The following is a 19,311-nucleotide window of genomic DNA, read 5'->3' on the forward strand; positions in this document are numbered from 1 at the left end:
CGTCTCAATTAGGGTAGCTGGGGTCTAGTATACAAAGGTATCCAGTGGTTGTGCACTTGTATACTAGACCCCACTTTTAATAGTGTGTGAATTCAGACAAACCGGGAATATTGAGACACGTTAAAAACTTTGCTGAGCTATCAGTACAGTATACACTAGCCTATACAGTAGGCTCCTTGCGTATGCTGCTTTTACAAACTTAGCTTCATAACTCTGGCTCCGCACAGTTAATGGCGAAAAATGAACACAACAATACTATAGTACTACCCTGTATACAGTACAATTTCACTGTTCATCGATGACGGGGATTTCCCTTAGTAACAATCAATGTTTTTAGTGTTTATATTTAAGATCTTAGTCTCTGCAATCTACATTCTATACACTCTACACTTAGTCTACAGTATATAGCCTACCACACATATATAACAACTATTGTTAAATCATATAACTCGTGTTTATTCTTTCTCAAATCTATTGGTACCGGTAAGTGGTAACTCACAAACGCAATATCCTCTTGTAAAACCAGTTTCTATCTCCATTTGTCCGAGAGTAAATAGTACTGTGATGATAAAGGGATATAATAATATAAAAATCGAATACAATACAGAATTCTTATTTTCAGATGTGTGCTTTACGAAACGTGACGTTAATGATAGATAACATTTCGTACCGATAACTTCCTGTTTTCCGTTTTAAGTCGTGAAATAGATGTCGTGCCTGCTTATCTTGCGTGCATTATTATTCACAGTTGTTCAATGCATACAGTCTACTAAGATCATCGCTGCAACGTGGAAATTTTTGTGCTGTTGCTGTTCCAATGTTTTGTCTAAATGTATTTGTTCAAAGAAACTTCAATATAATTTAATCAGTATATACATTTGTCATTCCTGTGTAACCATTGTTGAATTCAATTTGAAGAAGTTCAGTGTTAAGATAGACAACTTTGTTGTCATCTTCACAAGACAATTAAGCCGTAAAGGTGAACAATTAAATCTGAGGGTAAGAAAAGCAGACGACCTCATGAGACTCATACATCATCACCATCAATAAACATTTCAATAAGTACTTATTGTAGTGGAGTGGGGCAATCTCTCAAGTTAAAGTGCCATATACCCACTTTCCGTTACAGTACTAAGATTTACAACCAAATACGGGCATCGTTATGCAATCAAAGCAATCACTGTGACCGTCCACGAGTATCGCCCTTAATCTAGCCACAGATAGAAGACCTCGGCCCTTGGATGGTGTTTAATTTTCACCACCCACGTGCAGAAAATACAGCTTGAATTTAACGTCATTGTTACAAAGTTACAGTAGAATGTCTTATTAACATTAGTAATAGTGACATCTGTTTTCTATTTCTGTTTTGGTGTTAGTTTTTATTCCTGTTTTAACCCTATCCAAACCTGAATCGCGACTTTACGATTTTAACTAGGTGTGGCCGACACTGCACACACATTTTCAATCGTTAATTACTCGAAAACTATACGTCGTAAACTGTTCGGATTTTTACAGGATTAGTAGCAAAAACATCTGGCTTCCTGTATACATCATAATTGTAAAATTAAAGTGAATTGAGTGTAAATTAAGTATTTCTAAAAGTGATACATTTCTAGAAATTTTTCTTGTTACGCCGCGCACGCGCTGTGCGGAAAACCAGCTGACCGCGAGAAGAGAACGCAAGAGAATAGTTAGTCGAGTTAGTGGTGCGTAAATGAGTAAACGAAAACGATACGCTTCAATGCGGAGAGAGAGCATAATTATGAAAATATCTCAAAAATTACAAAATCCAACTTTATAAAACAAGCATGGACAGATAGCTGAACATTTTTTAGGAAAAGTCACCAAAATTCAAGCTTCTACAGCAAACAATGCAACTGTACGCCACGTTTTTTGTGACTGTGTGCAGGAGAAGCCACACCTAGTGAAAATAGGGTTAATATACCGCATTTTGTTTGTAAGCAATGTAACATGTATGACGTAACAAGGTTAACTCTATTTTCTGTTTCGCCATGGAGCCAATAATGAAAAATAAAAAACTCATTACGAATACATCTTGCACAGGTCATAGACGGCAGAAGCAGAAGATGTGCCCAGTGCCACCTCACACTGGAAATCACACATTGGGCTATCAGACTCATGCACAGAAAAATTTTGTAAGAGGCCTATGTTTAATCTCAGGATACAAAATATGAATGAATAAAGCTACTTCAGTAAGTTAATGTTACTAAACAAGAATATGGCTTCATAACACAATTGGTTTCAATAATAAATAATGGTGATAACTAAAAAGTTTGTAAACATCATTGAATGGAACAGCATCAAACAGTTTTGGGATTAAGGGCAATGAAAATGCTTTACATTTTCTGCTTTTGATAATGGCCACCCGACACATTTAGTATGGTACCACTGCTGGCACCTTACGCAATCTACCCAAAAACCGTTTATAGCCAAATTACAAATCTTGCATATTGATTTTTTGTATGCGTTTTCAATGCCCTGTAAACAATTTCCTGCAACTGCATCATAAATATGCTTTCGGCAAACAGTACCCGAAATATTTTGATTAAGGTCTTCACCGTGAGCTAGCCAATTAGCGTACATACATACAAACATTCCACAATCAACAGTATTAGATTGAAGGGTTCTAATTGGAGATTCCACAAAGTTTAAAATAAAACCAAATTTATCCAATAAAATTCGGCTGACAAAATTTCTGGCGGTGACCACATGTTCCTTAGACTCCTCCAGATCCATTCTTAATGGATCTAAATACAATAATGCACTCTTTACTACATCCACGGCTAGCAGAATCCAGTGGAGTCCATCAGGATTCCACGGGATAAAAACATACTTTTTATCTCTGAAAGATTTTCCTTCCCAAAGTTGTTTTGTACGTTGGAAGTTTTGCATCAAATTAACTGACGATGAACAGGCATAGAGTATCTTATTATCACAATTACTCAGCCACCATAGGTAACTATTTATAACTTCTTCATTCAAGCAGCCTTTGCAAAACGTAGGGTCCAGTGATTGTGCAAAACAAGTTTCTTCAAGACTAAGGTTTGGTTCTAGTGACAATATCTGGAGAAGTGATAACGAGTGTGGTCCATTTTTCAAGCGAAGTGCAGTTTGGGAAGGTTGATTCAGTTCAATAATGTTGGGGACAATTCTTGTGTTTTCTGCTCGATTATGTACACAAAAATCAGCAGTTTGTGCAACAGCTTCACTTGCTGCAATTCCTATTTCAGGTAATAACATGTTGTTCCACTGCAGCTCATTGAGAATTGTGTTTAGTTTTGTTTTAACTTTATCCAAAGCATCAGATGATGTCATGTTGGCAGTTATATTCTGAATCTGTAGCAAAAGTTTAGGTATTTCACTTTTACAGCCTACATTTGTGGTCAACGTTCCATTTGTTGTGGTATAAAATGATGAAGATACTGGATATAAATCTGATGCCTGGCTGTATGATCTGACATTGCATTCAATCTGTAAACAAGTACTACAGGATAAGAATTAAAGACAGGATACTTTACATAAGATGCAAGTTCATAGTCAAAAATATAATACAGTACAAATTACATGATGCAACTAGCTTACAATTACCAGAAGGAAAGATTTTCATCTATCTAACAAACAATAACTCCAATTAATCTCCAAACTCTTGTACCATAATCTTAAGTATTATATATAGCGCTATACCTCTTGTACCACATGACCAGAGTGTGCACCTCTGGCAGGAAACTCAACTTTACACATGTATATGCTCAGAAGGTCATCATTTTTTATGTGTAGCATTTGATGAATTTTACGTGAATAAATTCGATGCTGGTAAGACATTGGCAATTTAAGCTGCAACACAAGGAATAATTTCATGGAAGAAAAACAACATTTTTAATTCTTTTTTGGGAAAGTCAAGTTGTAAACTTCTCGTTTCCTAACCTGATATTGAGGAAACTGCAGAACTTCTACGATGTAGATTTTTGCACCGCAGTCTTTCTTCTTCGTCGCTTGGACACAACAGTAGGTCTTTTTGTGAGGATTATGTTCTACTCGCTAAAATATACACTGGACTTAATCTGATTTTTCGCACATGAAAAAAAGTAGTACAATGTTATATAAAAAGTAGAAATAATAATAACGTAATAGTAATACTAATACCTTTAATATATATGTTTTTATTGGTAACATTGTTGCTTTCAATGCTTGCAAAGCTGTTGGGTGGTGTTAAACAAAAAAAACTTTTATATACAGATAGAACTTGTAATATATTGCTCAGCTAATACAATGTAATTGACTCATAACAATTTAATATTTCAATCAAAGCAGTAGCATTGACATTAAAAAATTAATAAAATTGACAAAAAACAAACCTTCCTTTTTTTCGAAATATTTCTGTCTTTGCCATGTTGACATTCCAACCTGGTAGAGATAGTAATGATGTAAGGTATACCAGAGTCCGCATCCCAACGAATACGCTTTCGAGTTTCCTCTATACATAGCAGTGCAAATTTAAGAAGAGCATCGCTTTATTTTGAGTTATTTCTGTTGTGATATTTATTGTATTACTGTAATGGTGATTGTATTCCACTATAAATCTGGTCAATGTGAATTGCTGATAGTCTTCTATAGCTTGCAGTGCACTTTCTTTTGTCTTGAACCACTGTAATACAGTAAAAACTATAATAGCATCTAGATCAATAGATTTATTTCGGATCTAGTGCAGAAGTGTAAAAAAGGTGATGACGTCAAAATTTGCGAAGGTGGTAAAAATGCACTATGTGGCTGTGCACTATACCCTTTATTTCTAGATTGATAACATTTTTGTATCTACACAAGCAAACAACTTACCATTACCAATTAATTTTTTTATACTACTCGGTGGCAATACCAATTCAGCAGCAAAGATCTGAGTAACAGTTTGCAGTGATGCACGAGCAGGACATAGCCTAGGTCCACTCCTAGTTATTTTGACTTACCAGCAAATAAACGCTAAGAAGAACGTTGATTTTAAGGACACACAATCCAAGCTAGTTGGTTATAAGGCAAAATAAATAAAACCTCAACCTATACCAAGAAAAGACGCAGCAAAATGATATGTTTCTTAAACCTTTTTGAGGTCATTTTAAAGTTACACAAACTTATCTTGATTTACACTTGAAAACATTCGAAAATTGACTGCTGGTCATAACATAACATAACCACTTGCTTTGTCATAATAACTTGCAGCGAACATGTCTCTGTTATAACCTAGCTGCTTAGCCTAAGACCCCTGTTATATTTTTCATCATAACTTTCCTTTTACAAGGCTCGAATTGGGGAACTTCCCTATGTTTGAAATGAGATAGGTAAGTTTTCTGTTGTTTTGAAAAGAAACCAAAAACTGTACTTCCTAAGTCTCCGTCAGACTTTACCGGACTTGACACATCATTGTTTATAGTTCCATGTTGGCCTGCTTTCAAGGTTAGAACATAGTAGTATTAAATCACGTAAACGTATTTACTACTATAAATTTAACTTTGAATTTATTTACCCGGAAATGGAAATGAAAAACAAAGCGATTGACAAAGTGAAACGCAAGTTAAGGGTCTGTGCAGAAGTGCGCAACCACAAGATACATTTGTATACTAGACCCCAGCTACTCAAATTTGGTTTTGCACGTCTACACTAGACCCCAGCTTACTCAGTAATAGTAACCTTATCTTTATGCAAATTTTTTCTATTGCACAAACTGTATTTTCCCTGCGGGTAAAGCTTTATTTTATTCCAGCAGAGCAAAGAGATTTAAACACATGAGTAGAAACTTCTCTTTTGCGCATGACGTCATGTTTGTTTCTTTTATTCTCTTGGAGCATATTCTACTTTCTCCACGGTCACGGTTCACTACATAACAATAAACATGCAGACGACGACAATGATTTTCAGATCTGTTTGCTGCTGGAACAGATTAGTCTTATTATTAGGGTGCAGTTATTGGGATCCATTGGGTGTTAATTTTAATTGAAATTAATTATTGAAATCAGGTGAGAGTTTTAGGTTCAGCAATTAACTTAGTTTCAGTTCCTTGAACTGATAATGCTGCTGTTTTGTATCAAGGCATGGCTTAGCCTACTAGAGTTGCGCGGGAAGATTTTTTCGTTCACCACATTTACCTTCGACCAGGCAATTAGCAACTAAACTCATTAGCATAGGCCTTATGTTGCAGGTGTTGTGTCATTAAAATAGGCTACTGAAAGTCTGATTTCAGATCTTGTTATTGTGGTGCAGTTGTTGGGATCTAATGGATGTCAACTTGAAGTTAATTATTGAAATAGATTGTGACCCAGAAGACGATGCAGTAAACTTCATGTAAGATACGATATGCCTATTAATCAATTAGCCAACTGCTGTTGAGCTTGTCCTGTATGGCGGTCACCCAGAGTGTACGTTCTCGCCAATTTATAATAAACAGCCAAGCAAAACAGCAAATTAATGTAAGTCGTAACGAGTATTTGAAGTAATACTGTACTGATATATTGATAAAATTTAATCTGATAATGAAAATATTTATTTGCAGATGTGGACAATGTTTGCATAACTGCACAAGTAATGAAACTTTGCTGGCTCATCAAAAAACTGCTCACGGTATATTTGTTTTTTGTTTGAAACTTATTTCATTTTGAGCTCTATCATTGGCAGATTCCGATTAAAAAAATCAAACAAACTTAATTTTACACTTGTCTTGCAGAATCTTCTTGCAATAATGTTACAAGAGAAAAGCTGATGGAATGGTGGGAAACAGTGGGTGGCGTTAAAACAGATCTAACTGCAGATGCGGTTAACTATTTTATGAAGCTATTTTCTTCGTACAGTTCACCGGATGAACTGTTTCATAAATTCTCCTGTGATGGAATTACGTGCATCCCATCACTATTTTTCTTGCCAAGAAAATTGTCACTATGTTTAACACGAAAATTGTTTGATGTATTTTTATCACACGTTACCACTGTTGCACACAACAAAAAGGGGAAACACTTGACATTACACAAGTTAACCCGAGACGAAGAATTCATAATTCAGTACATAGGTGGTTATATTTTGCAGAAACTCACTAAGCGCTGTATAAATCCGAGAGAAATAGATCTATTGTCTTGTTTAACTGATTATAGTAATGAAACCACTAATAGTTCCTTGATTTCCGCTTTAAATAATAACAATTATGGACATCTTACAGTTCCAGCGAAATCACTAGTGAAATTGTTGATGTATGTAGAAAGTGTCTTTAGGAAACAAGACATAAAGGAGCACATCATGGAAAGTTGCATGTCTTCTTTGAGTGTTTGTAACATAAAAGATATATTTGAAAATCTTGTTTTTGATGAATGTTTGCAAAAATTGTGCATGAAAATATGTAAATTTTACGTGAAGATTAGATGCTATCAAAAAGCCAATCATTTAAATTCAGTACTGCATGTAACCTCTGATCAAAATGTAAGTCTGAGAAAATCATTAAAATGAATGTACATTACATAGTTGTCTTCTTACATGTACTTCGTCAGTTTTAGCTCAAGAAGGATTAAGTGTTACTGTATTGTAAGCAGACTGTCAAAACACTCGAAATCAAGTTATTTTTTTTCGCTTCGGCATTGGATCATCGCAAACATCACCATGTTTCCAGTCAATAACGTGATTTACATTTGACCCCTTAAGTGACTTGATATTCTTTTTGCACATTTTCAAATTGTGCATATTGGTGAATATCAGGCACTTCATTTCGACGGCCAGTTTGTCTCATATGACCGAAATAGGCCTCCAATGGGTCTTGGTTTAAGCGCTTAGTTAAGACGTATGAACCTTCTGGGCTGTTCTCCAACAAGAATTTCACCAATTCAGCAATGGCCATGGATGTGGAAACTAAACCGTCGTAGGTTTGATGGCTCAGAAACTGCTTTGACTGTTCGGAAACGGACCCAGTTAAACTGCTTTTCCATTGTTTTAACTCTGAAAGGAATGTATTAAGCCATTTCAGACGAGGATCATCAATCGTTGTATATGGTTTCAAGTCAGGGTTGTATGAATAATTTAATCTGGTGTTCATGAGGTCAAACCACTTATTCATCAAACCAGCAAACCACGCACTCATCTTCATTTCTTCTCCACCACGACTCTTCATTAAACTGGAGACAGTTCCAGAGAGCAATTGTGCGGCATAGCAAACCCGCATTTTTGCGTAACTCTTATGGGAAAAATGGCCATCAGTCAACTTGCAACTTCTCAACTCTGAACTTTCAAATAGGTAGGGAACATGGCAAAAATGCTTCCACAAAATGAAATGTTGATTGTACTTCATCATTCTAGCTCCACCTGGACGGCTGGATCTCACACAGTTACAGGCTGTCTTCAGCAAGTGTGGAGGGTCACTAATCAAATAAATAGGCATTTCTGGCTGATAAATATTAATGCACTTGTAGGGGACGGTCAAATTGGAATTATTGAGCAATTGGAACAATTTTCGATTGCAGGATGCACCATCAGCAACAAGTGCTAAGACTGTAAGACCACATCCGGCCAAGGATTCAACCACTTCCCAGAACATGCTAACCAAGTGAAATGCCTTTGTATTCTTGGTGGCATAAAAAACAATAGGCCGGGAAAAATTGCTGAGGATACTCCTACCATAAAATTGTAGGGCATGTGTGGCAGGAGCTTCCTTTTTGGATTGTCTTGTCGACTATTGTCTGTCAATTTTGATACTTGTAATGGTACATATATTAATCTGAAACCACAGTGAAGGTTTGCACTAATAGCTTGTCACAGATGCAGTGTTATGCTGTGCTCACTCGCTAGTAAATTTAATGAAGTTCTGCATCAAACCATCTCATGGAAAACAAACACTGCATCAAACGCTAGATATGCCATTACATTAAATATCTTTCCTCAATACACTAGTTACACTGCATGTAAGTCTATGTAGAACAAATTTTACTTAAAACAATGTCAGATCTTTCAAAATGCACTTCACACATTTTCACAGCATCTCGAGCAAATAGATTTTTTATGTGCTCGTCGCTTCTGCAAGCCAGCACGATACACTCCAACCTTTCTGCCCAGCTTTCCTTCTCCTTTTTTACAAATTTTCTCGAAGGTATCTTAAACAGAGTCACGGCAGGTGACCTGTTGTTGCACATTGGTAAACAGCACAAATTTACCATTATTTCAGACTATTTAGCTTATTTCAATAACTTAAAGCCTGCAACATAAGACCTGTACTATTGAGTCTTAATCTGTAAAGTTTTTATTCTGCGCGTGGAGCGAAATTTTATGCGCAGATGAAACAATACAATATGACTCGGTCTATCTAAATTTTTCATCCATTCATTTTATTTTTCACCTTAAATGTGGTGAACGAAAAAATCTTCCCGCGCAACTCAAGTAGGCTAAGCCATGCCTTGATACAAAACAGCAGCATTATCAGTTCAAGGAACTGAAAATAAGTTAATTGCTGAACCTAAAACTCTCACCTGATTTCATTAATTAATTTCAATTAAAGTTAACACCTATTGGATTTGGATCCCAACAACTGCACCCTAATAATAAGACTAATCTGTTCCAGCAGCAAACAGATCTGAAAATCATTGTCGTCGTCTGCATGTTTATTGTTATGTAGTGAACCGTGACCGTGGAGAAAGTAGAATATGCTCCAAGAGAATAAAAGAAACAAACATGACGTAATGCGCAAAAGAGAAGTTTCTACTCATGTGTTTAAATCTCTTTGAGCAGAGTAAGCCACTAAAAAAATGGTAACAACCCAAAATTAGTAACAAACGACAACTTCAATCACTGAGTTGAAAAAATAGTGATTGCGCTCAGTTTGATTCAAACAAATACGAACTGACAAATATCTCATTAAAATAAATGATAGTGTCTTAGTATTTCCCATATTTTTTTGGTGTATTGGTAGTTAGAGCGTGTTGTCGCATTTTAAAAGTTTTGTAAATATTTTGCAATTGAGCAAGAGTAAAGGTTGCACAGCACTGCGGTAGCTTACCTACTTTCATTCTTAGGCCAGTTTTTACTTTAAGCTGTCGAAGATAAAAGGAAATGATATCACCTGAAACTCATTTACAAGTACTGACAAAAAGTATGTTTAAGTTACATCTTATGGCACAGTAATAATCTTCGTTATTTCAAACTGGCAGGGTCTCTTTAACTTACTGTTAAAACAAAGTAAGTTCATTTACCTAATTCAATTTTTCTAAAGATTACAAAAAAATATATTTGTCAACACTCAACAGTGTTACATGAGCAAAAATGACAGACGTCTGTTCCAAAGCCGTTGAGAATGCTAAGCAAGCATTTGCTGATGGAAAAACAAAACCTTTGGGATTTAGAAAACAACAGCTTAAAGCACTTTTCAAGTGTCTTAAAACAAATGAGAAAGAATTATGCATAGCGCTTGAAAAAGATCTGCACAAACCAAAACTGGAAGCAGTCCTAGCAGAGATAATTATTACTACAAATGAAATAGTATATGCCTTGGAAAATATTGACTCCTGGGCCATGGATGAAGCCTGCAGTACAAATATTTTAAACATGTTTACGAATACTTGCATTAGGAAAGAACCATATGGCGTGTGTCTCATAATGTCAGCCTGGAACTTCCCTCTGGTCCTTTTACTTGCACCTTTGGTTGCAGCTATTACTGCTGGAAACTGTGCTGTTGTCAAACCAAGTGAAAGTGCTTCAAATAGTGCTGCTATCTTACGTAAGATTCTTCCTAAATATCTTGACACATCTTGCTATCCTGTGCTTGATCTTGACGCAACACAGTCTGCGAATTTCATTAAAACCCATCGTTTTGATTTGATCTTCTTTACCGGTGGTACAGCCGTGGGAAGGTGTGTGATGAAAGCTGCTGCTGAATACCTCACACCAGTGGTTCTGGAACTTGGTGGCAAAAATCCATGTTATGTTGACCCAACATGCAATTTACATGTTGCTGCACGTCGAATTGTTTGGGGTCGGTATACCAATGCAGGGCAGATATGTCTTGCTCCTGATTATGTTGTAATAAACGAAAGTATTTGTGACAAATTTCTAGTTGAAGTGGAAGCTGCAGTAAAAGAATTTTATGGAAACAATCCAAAAACATCCAGTGACTATGGAAGAATCATTAACAAACGTCAGTTTAACAGATTGAAACAACTTCTGGAGTCGGGCAGTGGCAGGATTGTTATCGGTGGTGATATGGATGAGAATGAAATGTACATCGCGCCCACTGTTGTGGTTGACATTGATCCCAGTTCACCATTCATGCAAGAGGAAATATTTGGCCCCATAATGCCCATTCTCACAGTACCAAGTCTTCAAACAGCCATCTCTGTAATAAATGCATTGGAGAAGCCACTTGCACTTTATATGTTTTCCAAAGATAGAGAAGCAACAAATTGCATGCTAAATAACACATTAAGTGGAGGAGTCACAGTCAACGATGTCCTTGCTCATTACATTCCTCACAATCTTCCATTTGGTGGTGTTGGCAATAGTGGTATGGGTTCATATCATGGCAAATTTGGCTTTGATGCTTTTACCCACAAGAGAAGCTGCGTCATTGATAGAACTCCTGATGTTCTTTTTTCTTCACGTTATCCACCATACACAAACATAAAGCTGTACTTGGTTCGTCTTTTCTTTCAAAGAAGACCCAAAATGTGTCGTTCCTATCTTCTGTTTTTAGTGTTTGGTGCTGTGCTGGCATACTTGTATAGATTTTTGCGACAATATCATGGTAACTATTATTTATGGTTACGGTCTTGTTATAATCATTTTGTACATATTCTTTCAATGGCCTTATCATAAAAGCAACATTCAAGTCTATGTTACTGTTTCTGGTGGAGCCAAGACATTTCAACGGCATGAAGCAATATAAAAAACACTGTCAAGCTTTCGCTAGATATGCTGTATTTATCCTGGCTATCAGCGATATGTTAAGCAATATTGTTTAACTTTTTGTTGCTGTATTCGTCGTTAAAAGGTTCAAGTTGAATTAGAGAAAAGTGCTTACTGCAAGCAGTACTATCAGTTTTCCCACATTAAGCGCCATAGTTTAGGCTAAAGGTTATGGTATACCTAAAAGGAAAAATGATTCTTCTATTTGCATTAAAGCACGAACCTATAGTAACTATTGAAATTAAATTCATTTTAAAGAAGTTTATGAGATGACTATAAAAACTTTTTCATTTTATTGTTTTGTAATTGTACTAGTATTTGTTAATTACTACTAATGCACTTATCATCGATGATCAATAAAAACCTACAAGTTAAAAAAATGTTAGGGAAAACACTGATTGTAAACGATAAGTTTGTAGATCCGCTCTGAAGACTTTCAATAAATTGCTAATTGAACTTTCATATCAGTATAACGTATGGTTCAACTTTATTGTGAATTAACAACAGCACAAATTTCAGGTTTCCATCTGCTGTTGGTCATTGGTGTTGGCTGTTTTTCTCAGAGCCCATATTTGTATGTAGGCCTCTGATAAGGTTATCATCTGTGGAAGGATATCGGTTACGTGAAGGTCCTGCATCTCATACCATAAGTTTGAGCCCTGTTTAATGTAATTGTATGAAGGTTAACGGTCATATTGATCAATAGATTAACCTACAACACTGCATTCGAGCACACAGACGTTGACTAGCACAGAAATAAAAATCTTAATTAATTGCTCAGAATTATTATGACAAGATAGGAAGAAAAAATTTCTGCCACATTATTTAATTAAGACTATAAGTTTTTATTTATCCATGTTGCAACGTGATAGGAATGAAACTTTTATCACCTGGTGGAGTATGTGAACTCTATAAGATCCTTTTCCTTCATTGGGTTCCCCATCATGAACAATATTTGCCATCAGATCATAACAAGTGTTGGGGCATTTGGCATCAGCAGCAACTAGTTCCTCGAGATCAATATTTCTAAGGATAAAATATTTTCAAATTTTATACGGTATCGAAACAGGAAAGCCCTTACGCTGCTTTCAAACTAGTCAGTAAATATACTGAACATTTTGTATTGTAACCAGAGGAGGCAGTTTGTTTAGATGCGTCAAGTACCACTGCTCAAGTTACCTAAATGCAATAGAGGCAATGCCGTACTTCTTATGGAACAAAGTACCAACGAGATTGATATCAATACAAAAACGTACTGAAGTTCTGCCAACCACTTAATATATCACATAAAGAACAACAAAAGGAACAAACTTGACTGGGAAGTTCACAATAGTGGGATTCTTTTCTGTAAAAAATAGATTCTTCGTAAACCGCTTGATGTAAAATATCAAGTACGGAGGCAGTTTTGTGATCTCAAATCGCTTCATTGTGGAATCCCGTTTCCCCTTGTACTCCTGTTTAAAACCGATATATCAATCACGGAAATTATTGCAATTTAGCACTTATTCGTGAATAAGAGTAAACTAACCTTTTCAGTCATTCCATTGAATTTGGCTAGTAACATGGAAAGTGGGATTTGGGGAATGATGTTGTGCTCCAATTCATCTTTGTAGAGTGGAGCTGATGGAAGGTCAAGGGTCAAGTAGAGGAAGGGTGCTTTTACCATCGTCTCCTGGTACTCTTCAGTCTCTAGTAGTTTCTTTTTCTGCTCATCTGACTAAATAAACACAAGAATAAAATAATTTGCAAATGTAGTCACTACACCATGGTATGGACACTGCAAGGTTTACTGTGTTAACATTGGAATGTTTGTTAAAATAGTTTACTTACAAACTCTGGATTAGGAATTTTCCTGGAGAAAACTTTCATTTCGCCTTGAAATGTTTTAGTAACGATACCTGTATGGAATACAAAGTGATTTAAATGGCGTTACTTCAAAGTTTCAAGATTTTACTCCGGCTCATATATGGAATAAACAAACTTTAATTAAAACAAAATATGCTAATATAAATTACACCCTTTTGCTGACAAGCTATGAACTTCTTACTGCTGCTACGCTTTTTTGTGCCATTTAAAGCAACGTGTAGTGAATTCATAAACCATGCAAGTAAATCCAGGGGATCTCCCTGCTTAGTGATTTGAAATCTTTTTCTTGAACACAAAACTATGCTTTGCAACATCTCATGAGGTGAAACATGGGCCTAAAAGCACATTTTAACATTCATTTGACAACAACACAACAATGACAAGGTCATATAAAAATGGCCCTAGTAATCACCAATGTACAACATATTGCTGGTGATTTGTCATATTGCAGTTCAATGAAAACTACAAAACACAAAAAGTCTGGGTCAAGTTGAGTTTAATCAAGCACGACCTTACTTTAAAATTCCGAGGATTCCAAAGCTTCCTGATGAGTTCTCCAAACCTGAGAAGATGAAAAACACATCAATATAAGAAAATACAAGTTTTGAAATTTCTTTGTACCGCCTGTATATTTACCGTTGAGACAGCAATATCATAATATCGCCTGGTGGTCTTTTAATGTGTGAGTAATTCTCCTCACGCAAGAAGTAATTTCGCAAAGGAGGTACATTGGATAAAGCCTAAAAATATTGGTTTCATTATAATGCAAAAAACCAAGCACCTAAAAACATCAATGCTATAGTATTGCATGGTTGGTGCATCATTATAATCTTTATATGTGATATTTTTCAAGACAAATAAAGAAGATGGCAAAACTTATCAAAAATTTTATTCCCATGCTAGAATCACTGTACCTGCAAAACAACATTGCAGTAATCATTAGCTTTGATATTGTTCAAGCCAACGATACCAGGTAAGTAAGTTGTACCGTCATAAGCTCTGGATAGCTTTGACTCTGATGCAATTTGCTTTATTTGTACTTTTGTGAATGTGGGATTCAGGACAAACTGCAACAAGAGTAAGAAATTGATGACAAGGTTGATAGTTCCGAGGTAGCAAACACACCAATTAAAAACTAATCACTGTTATGTCTTCAAGTGAAGAATCAATGATTTGGTAGTTGTCTGGTAAGCAATAAAATTTCAAAGTATAAAGATTAAGAAAGACATGATGATTGACTTCAACTGAATGGGTATTTGCATGTGACTTTCTCCCACGGCCCTAAAAGAAGTATAGAAGCAAAATGTTGTAGAGTGTATCACACAAGAAAGAAATTTGTTTTAACTCAGTGGTTCTCAAACTTGCGACGCCCTGGTGCGTCGTTTTAATTTTCCAAGAGCGTTACACAATAATTCTGTTTCGTAGCTAAATTTATATCAGCTCATAACAATATATAGTTTTGTCGCACAATAATTTTCTATCTCCTGACACATGAATTCTCCATCTCCCAAGATTCGATAAACTTTGCGAAAGCAAGCAAGCCCAAACATCATATTAAATGACATTCTTTTTCATTCATATTTCATTTTTTGTTGTATCATATTTGTTTTCTTTTTTGGACATTCATATTTCTTTTTTTGTTGTATCAATAAATGCAACTTTGATAATAAGCGTCTTTATTACATTCTTACCGCTGGTGCGTAGCAACTCCAGCAAACTTTTCCAAAGGCATCGTAACGAAAAAAGTTTGAGAATCACTGTTTTAACTGATAACAGATATATAATCTAAGTGATTTATGCATAACATTAATGTTAATTGTTAATTAATGATAATTATCAACATTGAACTGATTAAAAAATTAAGGAATACTGGCTTAAATGTATTAATTTTGGTCAATTCCTGTTAATATATCATTGACTGATTACCATACATTCTATGAATTTCTACAAAATAGAAAGTCGATGATCACATACTTGAAAATACTTTCCACAAACAAGACAAGCATAAACATTTAAATGAGAAAGTGATACTGAACAAAGCTTCTCAAAATCAAAATCCAACAAACTCCTGAAATAAAATTGGTCAATTTAAAAACCTTAAATTAGCATTAAGCACAAAATTGCCAAGCATAGATCAGAATAAACTTATTTTGAAATTTTATTTTTGCATAACTGTACTAAATTGTCATTTGCAAACCTATTGATGGTATCTAGATAAGGACAACTCCGGCTGCGATCTATTTTTGGAATGTCGACTTCATATGCTTCGTCACCAGATGCATAATCTTCTTCAAGATCACCTAATATTGACTTCTTCACGATATTTTCATCCGCCTCTGTGCTCACTTTTCGTTTAGTTCCCTTCATAGAAGTAACTTTAGTGAGATTGGTCATGACAATTCACAAAAAAAAACTTCCACTGAGGACTCTTGCCCTGTCGTGGCAGAGGAGTACAGTTCCAGGTCAATTCAATCTACAGACGATTCAACCAAGGACGACTTATCCCAGGACGCCAACATCTGCGCGTTGAAGAAACCTTGGGTATAATCGTCCTGGAATCAATCTTCCATTGGTTGAATTGCCCTTGGTTTATTTGCCCTAGGTTGAATTGATAGAGGATTACTTAAGAAGTAAACTGGAGAAAACTCTGTATTCTACGATACATCCATGGCAAGATAGGTTGAAAGTAAGAAGTAAGAGTAAAGGTGAACCAAAACCAACAACTACAAATATGCACAAGATGTCAATCACACACCACGTTTTGTCTTGTGAGTTAACAGGGAACTCATTTAAGCTTTAGGCAAAGAGGCTCATATGAAGAGTTAACTACCATCTTCTCCAACAACCACTTGTAGTCAAAAACCTACCAATGCATTTGCTATACATTTGAGGAGATGACTGGTGCAGAGCACAGAACTTATACCCTTGAAGATTCTATGCATTTTTGCTCAAAAATATTTTAAGGCTTACTGGTGGAAACTGGAATGTCCTTTATTTGAGAGGTGAGGAGAAGGAATGAAGCCAAACATTATCACTTAAATTTTCCAGCTCCCCAAATAGTTATGAAAATAACTTGAAAACCAAAAAATTAAAAAAAAATTTTTTTGCCGTCTTGCAACAGTCAGCGTATTTTTATCATTTTTTTAAAGAAATAGTTTAGAAATGACTTAAGTTCCCCTTTCACTTAATGTTATAGGCATCAGAAAAATACAGAATCGAAAACTGTTTGTGACTTCTCACATCAACATGATGGCACCGCAAATAGGCCAAACATAACAGCCTTTAGTTTTGAACCGCATTTGGTGCACCGCATAGCCAACTACAAATTAAAACCACATACAATAACTATCTTGAACTTTAATAGGCTATTTTAATGCAAGGGCACTAAAGAAACCAAGCATTATTTCCAACACAAGAGCTCAAATAAAACAAAATAATGTTACTAAACAAAATTTTCAGAATGCCATGTACTGTTTAGGCTATATTGTATATATACGGTATACACATATACTAAAATTAGGCATACCTTTTCAGGAAATTTAGTCGTCATATTTCTGCTTCTGTTCTTTCAGAAAAGGTAAAAGTAAAATTATTCTACACTATTTCAAACTATAACAGAAATTATAAAAAACAGTGTCAAACCACCGGTTACTCATGTGTGCTATTGCCTAAAACAGGGATGTCCAACCTGCGGCCCGCGGGCCACAGTGCGGCCCGCCTGAGATTTTTGTGCGGCCCGCTAGTCATTTTCACTCCAAAAGTATGTACTTTATGTACCCATTTTTCTTGAAATTTAATAGGTTTTGCGGCCCATTCAATTATTTCAAGTGACAATGCGGCCCACTATAATAAAAGGTTGGACATCCCTGGCCTAAAACAACCATTCCGTTGACTAAGTTCGTACATTTTGAGTCTTCATTTGTAAGAAAAACTCGCTTAATACAGTAGTCCAAATTTCCCCAGTCATAAGAGATTCGTTCAAGTGGGCAGGGTGAGATGAGTCTTTTGGAAGAGTGCCAGGAGAGAGAGATCCTGGCATTAAAAACCGAGTGGTTTCACATCTTAACTGAAGAGTATGGCAGCATTTGACAAAAAAAATTTTCAAACCCATTCTACTAAGCATTTCTTTGCGTGCCGGTTTGTTTTTCATAGCAGCTGCACATCCCAGATAAATTTTAAGTAAACTTCCTGCACACCTGACTGTGTTACGTACATAGATGCCTAATGATATAAATTTACTACCACATAAAAGTTTGTTGAAATGGGTTATAATCTTATGTGACCATTTTTTATTTTTGGTACCAACAAACAGAGACGCTATCTCGATATAGCAACTTGTTTACCCCCTACGGTATCACTTTAAGAAGGGACCTCAAATGAAAATTTATATGCAGTTTATTAGTATATATATTGGGGTATGACAGTTTGCGCAGTTTTGGCAAGCAAATACAATCACTACAACGCATTGCATGAAGCATGAGTAAAAACATATTCACAGTAGAGAAAAAAGGCACATGTGATGTGTGAAAAACGTTTACGATCATCGAAGCGTTAGCAATCAGCCATAAAAATTGGCCCAATTTCAATAAAAATCAATGAAAATTTATCCAGCCCACAGATAAATTGATTCAGTAATCTATGGGCTAGTTGAAAGTGTTAGCCTAGAAATTCACTGAAGAAAGATTAAATAGGTGCAGTTGGCTATAGGCCTAGCTGTTGCACACTTGAGTTAGTACTTCTGAACACCAGAGATCTCGGCGAATGCTGCTACGAAATACAGAGTGCGGCAAGAGCACACTCAAGTGAGGCTACAATTATATTTAGTTTGTCAGTAGCACGTTTAGGGAGAGTAAGGAGCGTTTATAAGAGAATTAGGCTTATATGTGTACTTTGCTGTATTTGTATGCATTTAATCAACTTTGGACACAGATTTTACTCATTGTTGAATGATTTACAGCAAGTTTTTCTAGACTAGCAGACAGAGGTTTGCTAAGGTGTCAAACCAACAGCTGGCAGTCTGTGAGTGCTCTGTGCACCTTTTGCGTACCCAAGATCTTGTCAAACAAAGCAGTCTGGTCAGCGTGCAGTATTAAATCTTGTTTAGTTATTCAAAGTGACTAGCCTATTTAAGCGTATGTAGGTCACGCAGCCTGTTGTTAAAGACAGACAGTTAGGTTAGGAAAATGGGTATGCAAAAAGTTCATTTTAGTGATTTAAGTTTTTTTTGGAGTTAAATTCAGATTAGAAGGTAGATTTAGGTTAGGTACCGGTACGTAGGTTACTACGTTGTATACAATTAAGTTAGGGGGTCTAGGAGACGAGTGCACAACCACAAGATGCTTTTGTATACTAGAACCCTGCTACTTAAATTAAGACGTCATCTCATGGTTGTGAACTTGTACACTTACAGTATACCCAATTCGTATTTAGGCCTATGTCAAATTGGCGCCAAAACAGCCTACTTTGTTCCATTTGTCTTTAATCTAAATCGGTGTAAAAGCAAAAAAATTGGGA

At 35.8% G+C, this 19,311-nt stretch overlaps 3 protein-coding genes and 1 pseudogene across 4 annotated transcripts; 2 read left to right on the forward strand and 2 right to left on the reverse strand.

Annotated features, from left to right (window-relative positions):
* Positions 1-499: 499 nt before the first annotated feature.
* Positions 500-5,240, reverse strand: LOC143453306 (uncharacterized). Its single transcript, XM_076954588.1, has 7 exons — positions 4,855-5,240; positions 4,573-4,666; positions 4,377-4,495; positions 3,946-4,059; positions 3,706-3,855; positions 671-3,492; positions 500-559 (listed from the first exon to the last, which is right to left on the reverse strand). Exons 1-6 carry the CDS (start codon positions 4,855-4,857, stop codon positions 2,338-2,340), a joined length of 1,635 nt encoding a protein of 544 aa, XP_076810703.1. The 5' UTR covers positions 4,858-5,240; the 3' UTR covers positions 500-559; positions 671-2,337.
* A 992-nt stretch (positions 5,241-6,232) lies between these two features.
* LOC143450427 (uncharacterized) lies at positions 6,233-7,510 on the forward strand. The gene is made up of 3 exons (XM_076950968.1): positions 6,233-6,351; positions 6,560-6,627; positions 6,731-7,510. The coding sequence occupies exons 1-3, from the start codon at positions 6,284-6,286 to the stop codon at positions 7,498-7,500; spliced, it is 906 nt and encodes a 301-aa protein (XP_076807083.1). The 5' UTR covers positions 6,233-6,283; the 3' UTR covers positions 7,501-7,510.
* Positions 7,511-10,293: 2,783 nt separating this feature from the next.
* LOC143449623 (aldehyde dehydrogenase, dimeric NADP-preferring pseudogene) lies at positions 10,294-12,097 on the forward strand (annotated as a pseudogene).
* Positions 12,098-12,401: 304 nt separating this feature from the next.
* LOC143450416 (ubiquitin carboxyl-terminal hydrolase 39-like) lies at positions 12,402-17,481 on the reverse strand. Of its 2 annotated transcripts, none has more exons than XM_076950947.1 (13): positions 17,324-17,481; positions 15,995-16,158; positions 15,772-15,865; positions 14,941-15,078; positions 14,712-14,864; positions 14,434-14,537; positions 14,314-14,359; positions 13,979-14,132; positions 13,762-13,829; positions 13,460-13,648; positions 13,243-13,385; positions 12,822-12,957; positions 12,402-12,590 (listed from the first exon to the last, which is right to left on the reverse strand). In XM_076950947.1, exons 1-13 carry the CDS (start codon positions 17,345-17,347, stop codon positions 12,447-12,449), a joined length of 1,557 nt encoding a protein of 518 aa, XP_076807062.1. In that variant the 5' UTR covers positions 17,348-17,481; the 3' UTR covers positions 12,402-12,446. The 2 variants fall into 2 exon arrangements, with proteins under 2 accessions (XP_076807062.1, XP_076807071.1); XM_076950956.1 differs by having other exon boundaries at positions 15,995-16,172; positions 17,324-17,384.
* Between the last annotated feature and the right edge of the window lie 1,830 nt (positions 17,482-19,311).

This window comes from Clavelina lepadiformis, chromosome 1 (genome assembly GCF_947623445.1).
Source record: "Clavelina lepadiformis chromosome 1, kaClaLepa1.1, whole genome shotgun sequence".
Lineage (NCBI taxonomy): Eukaryota > Metazoa > Chordata > Ascidiacea > Aplousobranchia > Clavelinidae > Clavelina > Clavelina lepadiformis.